The 13,405-nt window shown below is 41.4% G+C and overlaps 1 protein-coding gene across 1 annotated transcript in view; it reads left to right on the top strand.

Moving 5' to 3' along the window:
- The window catches only part of NSUN4 (NOP2/Sun RNA methyltransferase 4), a 33,600-nt gene extending 20,224 nt beyond the window's left edge, over positions 1–13,376 (top strand). Inside the window, exons 5-6 of the mRNA XM_060140149.1 lie at positions 5,826–5,950; positions 12,754–13,376. Coding sequence (XP_059996132.1) covers positions 5,826–5,950; positions 12,754–13,030 — 402 coding nt within the window. The 3' untranslated portion in view covers positions 13,031–13,376. The remainder of the gene's footprint in view (positions 1–5,825; positions 5,951–12,753) is intronic.
- Positions 13,377–13,405: the final 29 nt, after the last annotated feature.

Below are 13,405 nucleotides of genomic sequence, written 5' to 3'. Positions count from 1 at the left end.
TGTGGGATCTCAGTTCCCTGACCAGGGACTGAACCTGGGCTATAGCGTGAGAAAGCTCGGAATCCTAACCAATAGGCCACCAGGGAACTTCTGAGAACTTTTAAAATCTACTCTCTTAGCAACTTTCAAATATATAATACAGTATTGCTAACTATAGTGATCATGTTGTACATTATATCCCCAGGACTTATTTGTTTTATAACTGGAAGTTTGTACCTTTTAATCACCTTCACCCATTGTGCCCACCTTCCACTCCCTGCCTCAGGTAACCACTACTCTGTTCTCTGTATCTACTAGCTCTTTCTTTCTTTCTTTTTCTTTTTTTCACATTTTGCATATAAGTGAGATCATGCAGTATTTGTCTTTCTCTGTCTGACTTATTTCACTTAGCATAATGCCCTCAAGGTCCATCCATATTGTCTCAAATGGAAGAATTTCCTTCTCTTTTATGGCTCAGTAATATTCCGTTGTATATATATTCCACATTTTCTTTATTTATTCATCTGTTGATGGGCACTTAGGTTGTTTCCATGTCTTGGCTATTGTAAATAATGGTGCAGTGATCGTGGGGGTGCAGATATCTTTTCAAAGTAAAGTTTTTGTTATCTTCAGGTAAATACCTAGAAGTAGAATTTCTGGATGATATGATAGTTCTATTTTTAATTTTTTGAGGAACCACCATACTGTTGTCCATAGTGGCTGCAGTAACTTATATTCTCACTGCATCTATTGAGTTCTTGATTTCAGTTATTATATTTTCCAGTTTTAGAATTTCCAGCTGATTATTTAAAAAAAATTCTAGCTCTGTAGAAATTAGAAATGATAAAATTTTATGTCTTTTCATCTAACTTCTTGAACATACGCATGATTTTTTCAAATACTATGATAATTCTAGTATTTGGATCTCATGGGTCAGCTTCTATGATCTGTTTTTTCTCTTGGTTTTTGGTCATTTGCTTTTATCTCCTGGTATTAGTGATTTTTTTGTTAGAATGCCAGACATTTTTTGTGAAGAATTGCAGGGATAATCTGAGGCTCTAGATATCTTCCTCTGGAAAGGATTTGATTTTCCTAAGGCTGACAGTTAACATCAGAGCAGATCATCTTAATTCAGCCAGAAATTAGGCTGATTCAAAGCTGGAGTTTGTGAGGGCTGTTCTTTTTCCAGTTTACCTTTATACGTAGGGTATTTAATTTCAGCGCTCTAGCTCAAGGCATGAGGTGTTTCTTTACTAGGACCCTCTACTCCTTGGTGTAGACTCTGAACTCCAGTTTTTGTCCCCACAGTTCTATAAGACTGCTGAAAGTTCTGTTCATCTTCTCAACCCCTTATTTGTCACAGTAGAGCTGAATGCTTCTGGCTTACCTACCTGTACTTTATCCTCTCTAGGATCTTAGCCCCTCAGTTCTTGGTTCTTTAGTAGATCTCTAATGATTTCAGATAGATATTTTAAATATTTTGTCAAGCATTTCTAATTGTTCCACCAGGAGCATTGGTTTACAAGCTATTCTGCTTTTACTAGAAGTGTAAAGCCTGATTTTGTTTATTGTCAGCTTATGATCATTGCCTAGTTAATTAAAAGAGCCCTGGTGGGCTTCCCTGGTTGCGCAGTGGTTGAGAGTCCGCCTGCCGATGCAGGGGACACGGGTTCGTGCCCCGGTCTGGGAAGATCCCACATGCCACGGAGCAGCTGGGCCCGTGAGCCATGGCCGCTGAGCCTGCGCGTCCGGAGCCTGTGCTCCGCGACGGGAGAGGCCACAGCAGTGAGAGGCCCGCGTACCGCAAAAAAAAAAAAAAAAAAAAAAAAAAAAGATAGGTGTTTGGGGGATTGCTCAATCCAGGGAATTTTCTGGATCATGCAGGCATCATGAGTTTGAACCTCCTATCTGAGTGGTTACAAATTCTCAGGGAGACTTTTTTTTCTTTTTGCCTGGAGTTAAAGCCAAAACAGACAAGTTCTCTTGTCTTCCATTGTGTCTGATTTTTCTTTTTTTGGCTGTGCCACGTGGCATGTGGGATCTTAGTTCCCCATCCAGGGATTGAACCTGTGCCCCCTGCATTGGACGCACAGAGTCTTAACCACTGGACTGCCAGGGAAGTCCCATTGTGGCTGATTTTTCCCCCCTAGTTCATACTTTGATTGAGCATGTAGCCCTTTAAGGATTTTGACTTTTTTGTGGATTTCCATTCCAATTCTGTACCTCAAGTGCCCAGTTTTCTGCCCTCCAAGGGTTTGGGTTACTAGGGATTGATAAAAGATAGAAGGCACCTCCAATGGGCACATGAAGAGATGATCAACATTGCTAATTATTGGAGAAATGCAAATGAAAACTACAACGTGGGGACTTCCCTGGTGGCACAGTGGTTAAGAATCTGCCTGCTGGGACTTCCCTGGTGGTGCAGTGGTTAAGAATCCACCTGCCAATGCAGGGGACACGGGTTCAAGCCCCGGTCCAGGAAGATCCCACATGCCGCAGAGCAACTAAGCCCGTGCACCACAACTACTGAGCCTGTTCCCTAGAGCCCGCGAGCCACAACTACTGAGGCTGTGTGCCACAACTACTGAAACCCGTGTGCCTAGAGCCCGTGCTCTGCAACAAGAGAAGCCACGGCAGTGAGAAGCCCACACACCTCAATGAAGAGTAGCCCCCACTCACAGCAACTAGAGAAAGCCTGCGTGCAGCAATGAAGACTCAACGCAGCCAAAGATAGATAGATAAATAAATAAATAAATAAAAAGAATCCGCCTGCCAATGCAGGGGACATGGGTTCAATCCCTGGTCCAGGAAGATCCCACATGCCATGGAGCAACTAAGCCTGTGTGCCACAACTACTGAGCCTGCGCTCTAGAGCCTGCGAGTCACAACTACTGAGCCTGTGTGCCACAACTACTGAGCCTGAGCTCTAGAGCCTGCGAGTCACAACTACTGAGCCTGTGTGCCACAACTACTGAAGCCTGCACGCCTAGCACCTGTGCTCCGCAACAAAGAAGCCACCACAATGAGAAGCCCATGCACCGCAATGAAGAGCAGCCCCCACTTGCTGCAGCTAGAGAAAGCCCACGCACAGCAGTGAAGACCCAATGCAGCCAAAAATAAAAAATAAAAAAAAATACTACAATGTGGTATCACCTCACATCAGTCAGAATGGCATTCATCAAAAAGTCTATAAATAATAAACACTGGAGAGGGTGTGGAGAAAAGAGAACCCTCCTACACGGTTGGTGGGAATGTAAATTGGTGCAGCCACTATGGAAAATGGTATGGAGGTTTCTCAGAAAACTAAAAATAGAGTTGCCATATGATGCAGCTATCCCACTCCTTGACATATGTCCAGACAAAACTATAATTCAAAGAGATACATGCACCCCCATGTTCATAGCAGTATTATTTACAAGGGCCAAGAATCGGAAGCAATCTAAATGTCTATTGACAGATGAATGGATAAAGAAGATGCAGTACATATATACAGTGGAATACTACTTAGCCACAAAAAAAATGAAATAATGCCTTTTGCAGCAACATGGATGGACCTAGAGATTATCATACTAAATAAAGTAAGTCAGACACAGACAGACAAATATCACAGATCACTTACATGTGGAACCTAAAAAAAAGATACGAATGAACTTACTTACAAAACAGAAACAGACTCACAGACATAGAAGACAAACTTATGGTTACCAGAGGGGAAGGGGGGAGGGATAAATTAGGAGTTTTAGGATTAGCAGGTGCAAACTACTGTATATAAAATAGATAAACAACAAGGTCCTGGGAGTTCCCTGGTGGCCTAGTGGGAAGTGTGCTATAGGGAATATAGTTCCCTATAGCACAGGGAACTGTATTCAGTATCTTGTAATAAAGTACAAAGAAAAGAATCTGAAAAATAATATATATAATATATACGTGTAAATATATATATTTACTGAATCACTTCACTATATACCAGAAACTAATACAACATTGTAAGTGAACTATACTTCAATTAAAAAAGATAAAAAAAATAGAAGGCATCGACTTCAGCTCTGGAATCCCTCCCTGGATTTGTGCTCCTGGTTTTTCTTTGGCTTCTGAGGATTTCTCTAATTTTCTATGAGCTATGCATTTAAAAGTATTAAAAAAATATATATATATATAAATATATATATATATATATTTTTTTTTTTGTGGTACGCGGGCCTCTCACTGTTGTGGCCTCTCCCGTTGCGGAGCACAGGCTCCGGACACGCAGGCTCAGCGGCCATGGCTCACGGGCCCAGCCGCTCCGTGGCATGCGGGATCTTCCCGGACTGGGGCACGAACCCGTGTCCCCTGCATCGGCAGGCGGACTCTCAACCACTGCGCCACCAGGGAAGCCCTTAAAAATATATTTTATGTTTAGATATTTTGTATCACAAGGGTTTCAAGATATCTAGTTTACTACGTTCCTGGAAACAGAAGGTATTAATTTCTTCTATCGTGTGGTTTCTAAACATCCCAGTGGCCCTTCTCTGAGCATTCCTATGCCCTTCTCTGAGCATTCCTATTTAGTTAATGTCAATTTTTCCTGTGGACGCTAGCCGCATCACATTTCTTGAGATACGACCTGACCAGAATGCAAGGTAGTCATTATTTCTCTTACTCTGTATACACTGTATCAATTCATTCAGCCTCGGAGTACAGCAGGATATTGAACACTGGGTCATTACTAATTTACTCGGAATTTCTGCTTGACTGAAAATTTATAGATCTTTTCCACAGATGATTTTACTTCTTCTTTTAAATAAATTTAATTTATTTTTTAGCTGCACTGGGTCTTCATTGCTGCACGCGGGCTTTCTCTAGTTGCGGCAAGTGGGGGCTACTCTTCATTGCGATGCACATGCTTCTTATTGCGGTGTCTTCTCTTATTGTAGAACACGTGCTCTAGGCATGCGGGCTTCAGTAGTTGTGGCTCACAGGCTCTAGAGCGCAGGCTCAGTAGTTGTGGCGCACAGGCTTAGTTGCTCTGCGGCATGTGGGATCTTCCCAGACCAGGGCTGGAACGTATGTCCCCTGCACTGGCAGGTGGATTCTTATCTACTGCACCACTAGGGAAGTCCTGATTTTACTTTTTGAAATGTAAATACAGGACTGTTTTTTTGGGGGGATGGGTAGGTTTTTTGTTTTTGTTTTTTGGTCTTCAGTGCCCATCGCAGAGTGGGTTCTTAGTAAATAAATGAATAACTTTATTTATTTATTTATTTTTGGCCACATTGCGCAGCTTGTGGGATCTTTGTTCCCTGATCAGGCATTGAACCCAGGCCCTCAGCAGTGAAAGCGTGGAGTCCTAACCACTGGACCACTGAGGAATTCCTCAATGAATGAATGACTTTCCATCTCTCACTTTAAAACTTTTCCATATTGGATATGACATTGTTTTAGCATAAGATAATTTTGAATCCTGATCCTGTTATTCAATATATTAGCTACCCTTTGGGTATTATATCATCTGTAAATTGGATGTTTTCATTCAAATAGCTAGGGACAGAGTCAAGGACAGAGCCCTGAAGCACTGAAGATTTCTTTCTAGGTTGATATCAACTACTTAATTCAGTTTTTTGTATGTTGGTTTTGGTTTTTTGCCCAGCCATGAGTATACTTAGATGTACTATTTTCCCACTGATTATTTCACAATTGTCCACCAGGTTAAAGTGAGAAGCTTTGTCAGATGCTCTGCAGTGGGGGGATGGGCTAGGGGAGCACTCTGCAGAACCCTCCAGGTTAGGGGCCTAAAACACCCCTGGCCTGAGGAAGAGGAGCCTGTAAGGAGCCCTAATACTTTACGCTTTAACACTCCTGGGCAGGTGCTGGTGGATGTGCCCTGTACAACAGACCGCCACTCCCTTCATGAGGAGGAGAACAACATCTTTAAGCGTTCAAGGAAGAAGGAGCGGCAGATGTTGCCTATGCTGCAGGTGCAGCTTCTTGCGTGAGTAATAGATTTACAGAAACTCAGGACTTTGGGCCACAATGCTGTGGTGGGGTCTGGTCACCTGGGGGGCTTGGGGGCTAGAAGCTGTTGCCAAGACCATTACCCATAGAAGGGTCTTCTGGCTGGGAATCTGCCTGGAGGAGACAATCATCATTGGATGGTCTTTCTCTGGGACATAAAGACTCTATGTGGAGATTGGTTCAAGATAGCGTAGAAGGATGTGCGCTCACTCCCTCTTGTGAGAGCACTGGAATCACAGCTAACTGATGAACAGTCATCAACAGGAAGACACTGGAACTCAACAAAAGAGATATCCCACATCCAAAGACAAAGGAGAAGCCACAATGAGATGGTAGGTGGGGCGCAATCACAATAACATCAAATCCCATAACTGCTGGGTGAGTGACTCACAAACTGGAGTGAAGGTTCTGAGCCCTACGTCAGGCTTCCAAACCTGCGGATCTGGCAGTGGGAGGAGGAATTCCCAGAGAATCAGACTTTGAAGGCTAGTGGGATTTGATTGCAGGACTTTGACAGGACCGGGGGAAACAGATTCCACTCTTGGAGGACACACACAAAGTATTGTGCGTATCAGGACCCAGGGAGAAGGAGCAGTGACCCCATAGGAGACTGAACCAGACCTACCTGCTAGTGTTGGAGGGTCTCCTGCAGAAGCGGCAGGGACAAGGACACTGGCAGCAGAGGTTCTGGGATGTACTCCTTGGCATGAGCCCTCCCGGAGCCCACCATTAGCCCCACCAAAGAGCCTCTAGGCTCCAGTGCTGATCACCTCAGGCCAAACAACAAACAGGGAGGGAGCTCAGCCCCACCCATCAGCAGGCAAGCCGATTAAAGTTTTACTGAGCTCTGCCCACCAGAGCAACACCCAGCTCTACCCACCACCAATCCTTCCCATCAGAAAGCTTGCACAAGCCTCTTAGATAGCCTCATCTGCCAGAGGGCAGACAGCAGAAGCAAGAAGAACTACAGTCCTGCAGCCTGTGGAACGAAAACCACATTCACAGAAACATAGACAAAATGAAAAGGTAGAGGACTATGTACTAGATGAAGGAACAAGATAAAAATCCCAGAAAAACAACTAAATGAAGTAGAGATAAACAACCTTCCAGAAAAAGAATTCAGAATAATGATAGTGAAGATAATCCAGGACCTCAGAAAAAGAATGGAGGCAAAGATTGAGAAGATGCAAGAAATGTTTAATAAAGACCTAGAAGAATTAAAGAACAAACAAACAGAGGTGAACAATACAATAACTGAAATGAAAAATACACTAGAAGAAATCAATAGCAGAATAACTGAGGCAGAAGAACAGATAAGTGATCTGGAAGACAGAATGGTGGAATTCACTACCACAGAACATGATAAAGAAAAAAGAATGATAAGAAACGAAGACAGCCTAAGAGACCTCTGGGACAACATTAAACGCACCAACATTCACATTATAGGGGTCCCAGAAGGAGTAGAGAGAGACAAAGGACCTGAGAAAATATTTGAAGAGATTATAGTTGAAAAATTCTCTAACATGGGAAAGGAAATAGCCACCCAAGTGCAGGTAGAGCAGAGAGTCCCAGGCAGGATAAACCCAAGGGGAAACATGCTGAGATACATAGTAATCAAATTGACAAAAATTAAAGACAAAGAAAAATTATTGAAAGCAACAAGGGAAAAATGACAAACAACATACAAGGGAACTCCCATAAGGTTAACAGCTAATTTCTAAGGAGAAACTCTACAAGCCTGAAGGGAGTGGCATGATATATTTAAAGTGATGAAAGGGAAGAACCTACAACCAAGATTACTCTACCTGGCAAGGATCTCATTCAGATTCGATGGAGAAATCAAACGCTTTCCAGACAAGCAAAAGCTAAGAGAATTCAGCACCACCAAACCAGCTCTACAACAAATGCTAAAGAAACTTCTCTAAGTGGGAGATACAGGAGAAGAAAAGGACCTACAAGAACAAACCCAGAATAATAAAGAAAATGGTAATAGGAACATACATATCGATAATTACCTTAAATGTGAATGGATTAAATGCTCCAACCAAAAGACACAGGCTCACTGAATGGATACAAAGACAAGACCCACATATATGCTGTCTACAAGAGACCCACTTCAGACCTAGGGACACATACAGATTGAAAGTGAGGGGATGGAAAAAGATATTCCATGCAAATGGAAATCAAAAGAAAGCTGGAGTAGCAATACTCATATGAGATAAAATAGACTTTAAAATAAAGAATGTTATAAGAGACAAGGAATGACACTACATAATGATCAAGGGATCAATCCAAGAAGATGATATAACAATTATAAATATATATGCACCCAACCTAGGAGCACCTCTATACATAAGGCAAGTGCTAACAGCTATAAAAGATGAAATCAACAGTAACACAATAATAGTGAGGGACTTTAACACCTCACTTACACCAATGGACAGATCATCCAGACAGAAAATTAATAAGGAAACACAAGCTTTAAATGACACAGTAGACCAGATAGATTTAATTGATATTTATAGGACACTCCATCCATAAACAGCAGATTACACTTTCTTCTCAAGTGCACACGGAACATTCTCCATGATAGATGACATCTTGGGTCACAAATCAAGCCTTGGTAAATTTAAGACAATTGAATCAAGCATCTTTTCCAACCACAGCGCTATGAGATTAGAAATAAATTACAGGGAAAAAACCCGTAAAAAACACAAACACATGGAGGCTAAACAATATGTTACTAAATAACCAAGAGATAACTGAAGAGATCAAAGAGGAAATAAAAAAATACCTAGAGACAAATGACAATAAAAACATGACGATCCAAACCTGTGGGATGCAGCAAAAGCAGTTCTAAGAAGGAAGTTTGTAGCAGCACAATCCTACCTCAAGAAACAAGAAAAGTCTCAAATAAACAATCTAACCTTACACCTAAAGAAACTAGAGAAAGAAGAACAAACAAAACCCAAGGTTAGTAGAAGGAAGTAAATCATGAAGATCAGAGCAGAAATAAATGAAATAGAAACAAAACAATAGCAAAGATCAATAAAACTAAAAGCTGGTTTTTTGAGAAGATAAACAAAATTGATAAACCATTAGCCAGACTCATCAAGAAAAAGAGGGAGAGGACTCAAATCAATAAAATTAGAAATGAAAAAGGAGAAGTTACAACAGACACTGCAGAAATACAAAGCATCCTAAGAGACTACTACAAGCAACTCTATGCCAATAAAATGGACAACCTGGAAGAAATGGACAAATTCTTAGGAAGGTATAACCTTCCAAGACTGAACCAGGAAGGAATAGAAAAACATGAACAGACCAATCACAAGTAATGAAATTGAAACTGTGATTAAAAATCCTCCAACAGGGACTTCCCTGGTGGTGCAGTGGTTAAGAATCTGCCTGCCAATGCAGGGGACATGAGTTTGAGCCCTGGTCTGGGAAGATCCCACATGCTGTGGAGCAACTAAGCCCGTGCACCGTAACTACTGAGCCTGCACTCTAGAGCCCACGAGCCACAGCTACTGAGCCTGTGTGCCACAACTACTGAAGCCTGCGCGCCTAAAACCTGTGCTCTCCAACAAGAGAAGCCACCATAATGAGAAGCCTGTGAACCGCAATGAAGAGTAGCCCCCACTTGCCGCAACTAGAGAAAGCCCATGCGCAGCAACGAAGACCCAATGCAGCCAAAAAAATTAGTTGAATAAAATAAATAAATTAAAAAAACAAACAAACAAAAGTCCAGGACCAGATGGCTTCACAGGTGAATTCTATCAAACATTTAGAGAAGAGCTAACAGCTATCCTTCTCAAAGTCTTCCAAAAAATTGCAGAGGAAGGAACACTCCCAAACTCATTCTACAAGGCCACAATTACCCTGATACCAAAACCAGACAAAGATACTACAAAAAAAGAAAATTACAGACCAATATCACTGATGAATATAGATGCAAAAATCCTCAACAAAATACTAGCAAACAGAATCCAACAACACATTAAAAGGATCATACACCATGATCAAGTGGGATTTATCCCAGGGATACAAGGATTCTTCAATATATGCAAATCGATCAATGTGATACACCATATTAACAAATTGAAGAAGAAAAACCATATGATCATCTCCATAGATGCAGATAAAGCTTTTGACAAAATTCAACACCCATTTATGATAAAAACTGTCCAGAAAGTGGGCATAGAGGGAACCTTCTTCAACATAATAAAGGCCATGTACCACAAACCCACAGCAAACATCATTCTCAATGGTGAAAAACTGAAAGCCTTTCCACTAAGATCAGGAACAAGACAAGGATGTCCACTCTCACCATTATTATTCAACATAGTTTTGGAAGTCCTAGACACAGCAATCAGAGAAGAAAAAGAAATACAAATTGGAAAAGAAGAAGTAAAACTGTCACTGTTTGCAGATGACATGATACTATACATAGATCATCCTAAAGATGTCACCAGAAAACTACTAGAGCTAATCAATGAATTTGGTAAAGTTGCAGGATACAAAATTAATGCACAGAAATCTCTTGCATTCCTATACACTAACAACGAAAGATCAGAAGGAGAAATTAAGGATACAATCCCATTCACCATTGCAACAAAAAGAATAAAATACCTAGGAATAAACCTACCTAAGGAGGTAAAAGACCTGTACTCAGAAAACTATAAGACACTGATGAAAGAAACCAAAGATGACACAGGGAGAGATACACCATGTTCTTGGATTGGAAGAGTCAATATTGTGAAAATGACTATACTACCGAAAGCAATCTACAGATTCAATGCAATCCCTATCAAATTACCAATGGCATTTTTTACAGAACTAGAACAAAAAAATCTTAAAATTTGTATGGAGACACAAAAGACCCTGAATAGCCAAAGCAGTCTTTTTTCTTGAGGGAAAAAAGCGGAGCTGGAGGAACCAGACTCCCTGACTCCAGACTATACTACAAAGCTACAGTAATCAAGAGAATATGGTACTGGCATAAAAGCAGAAATATAGATCAGTGGAATGGTATAGAAAGCCCAGAGATAAATGCACGCACCTGTGGTCAACTAATCTATGACAAAGGAGGCAAGGATATACAATGGAGAAAAGACAGTGTCTTCAATAAGTGGTGCTGGGAAAACTGGACAGCTACATGTAAAAGAATGAAATTAGAACACTCCCTAATACCATACACAAAAATAAACTCAAAATCAATTAAAGACTTAAGTGTAAGGCCAGACACTATAAAACTCTTAGAGGGAAACATAGGAAGAACACTCTTTGACATAAATCACAGCAAGATCTTTTTTGACCCACCTCCTAGAGTAATGAAAATGAAACCAAAAATAAACAAATGGGACCTAATGAAACTTAAAAGCTTTTGCAGAGCAAAGGAAACTATAAACAAAACGAAAAGACAGCCCTCAGAATGGGAGAAAATATTTGCAAATGAATAAACAAAGGATTAATCTCCAAAATATATAAACAGCTCATGCGGTTCAATGTTAAAAAAACAACCTAATCAAAAAATGGGCAGAAGACCTAAATAGAAATTTCTTCAAAGAAGACATACAGATGGCCAAGAGACACATGAAAAGCTGCTCCACATCACTAATTATTAGAGAAGTGCAAATCAAAACTACAGTGAGGTATCACCTCACACCGGTCAGAATGGGCATCGTTAGAAAATCTACAGACAGCAAATGCTGGAGAGGATGTGGAGAAAAGGGAACCCTCTTGCACTGTTGGTGGGAATGTAAACTGATACAGCCACTATGGAGAACAGTATGGACGTTCATTAAAAAACTAAAAATAGAATTACCGTATGACCCAGCAATCCCACTTCTGGGCATATACCCAGAGAAAACCATAATTCAAAAAGACACATGCACCCCAGTGTTCATTGCAGCACTATTTACAATAGCCAGGTCATGGAAGCAACCTAAATGCTGACAGATGAATGGATAAAGAAGATGTGATACATATATATACAATGGAGTATTAGCCATAAAAAGGATCGAAATTGGGTCATTTGTAGAGACATAGATGGACCTAGAGACTGTCATACAGAGTGAAGTAAGTCAGAAAGAGAAAAACAATATATGCGTATATTAACTCATATGTGTGGAATCTAGAAAAATGGCACAGGTGAACTGGTTTGCAAGGCAGAAATAGAGACACAGATGTAGAGAACAAACGTATGGACACCAAGTGGGGAAAGCGACGGGGAGGGTGGTGGTAGTGATGGGATGAATTGGGAGACTGGGATTGACATATATACGCTAATATGTATAAAATAGATAACTAATAAGAACCTTCTGTATAAACAAATAAATAAATAAAATTCAAAAAAAAAGAAAAGACTGTGTGGTAGGACATGCATAGCAGGATGGGCTGCACAGATTCACTTTTACCTCTATGCTAGTCCCCATGTCAGTGAGTAGCACAATTTTGAAAAATAATTACTGAGGTTAAGGCTCTGTAGAGCTGGGGTAGGGACTCAGTCCATGGGCAGCATCAGGGTTTGGTTTACAACCAGAGTCAAAGATCAGGGGACCATTTCAAAAGGACTTTTGGAGGAGAGCCCATGGAGTAAGGTTGGGTTGCTCTCAGCTTTGAGAACAACTTTCAGGTGGTGTCAGTGTGGAAGGCACTTCAGAGGCTAACACAGCTACCCATCCCACAATACACTCCCCTATCCTTCCAGCTTCTTCTGATGCGCTTCTACTTCTGGGAAGCTCACTAGTCACTGGTACTTTCTCTTTCCGGTTACAGGGCTGGACTCCTTGCCACCAAACCAGGAGGCCACGTTGTCTATTCCACCTGCTCACTCTCACACTTACAGAATGAGTATGTGGTGCAAGGCACCATCGAGCTCCTGGCCAATCAATACGACATCAAGGTTCACGTGGAAGACCTGACTCACTTCCGAAAGCTTTTCATGGACACATTTTCTTTCTTCCCATCCTGCCAGGTTGGGGAGCTGGTAATCCCAAACCTCATGGCCAATTTTGGGCCTATGTACTTTTGCAAAATGTGTAGAATGACGTAGCATTACCCTGTTCCTGAAGTCCTGTTGTAAGAAGACAAAGGGTGTACTCTTGTGGAGACGAGTGCCAGAGATGCACTCTGGCCTATCTCCATCCCATTCATGTCTTTCTGTAGACAGTTTTCAGCAGTAGGAAGTAAGAGTTTTTCTGTCCTGTTGTCCAATTGTGGAGTATCAGCACGTTTCTAACTCACTTACACCCCACTTCCAACCCCTACTCCCCATCTCTGAGCCTGTGCTAAAGGTTCCTGCCCCATTAGGGGCTTAGGAGGAGGAACCAGTGAGCAGGGCCACTCTTTAAGCTGTAAACTTGGGAAGAAGCATTTAGCCAATAAAATTGTTGAAGCTACATGGAGCTGGGACTGTAGTTGGGGGGCC

This window comes from Lagenorhynchus albirostris, chromosome 2 (genome assembly GCF_949774975.1).
Source record: "Lagenorhynchus albirostris chromosome 2, mLagAlb1.1, whole genome shotgun sequence".
NCBI classification, from domain to species: Eukaryota; Metazoa; Chordata; class Mammalia; order Artiodactyla; family Delphinidae; genus Lagenorhynchus; species Lagenorhynchus albirostris.
This window is presented reverse-complemented; position numbering and strand designations above follow the sequence as displayed.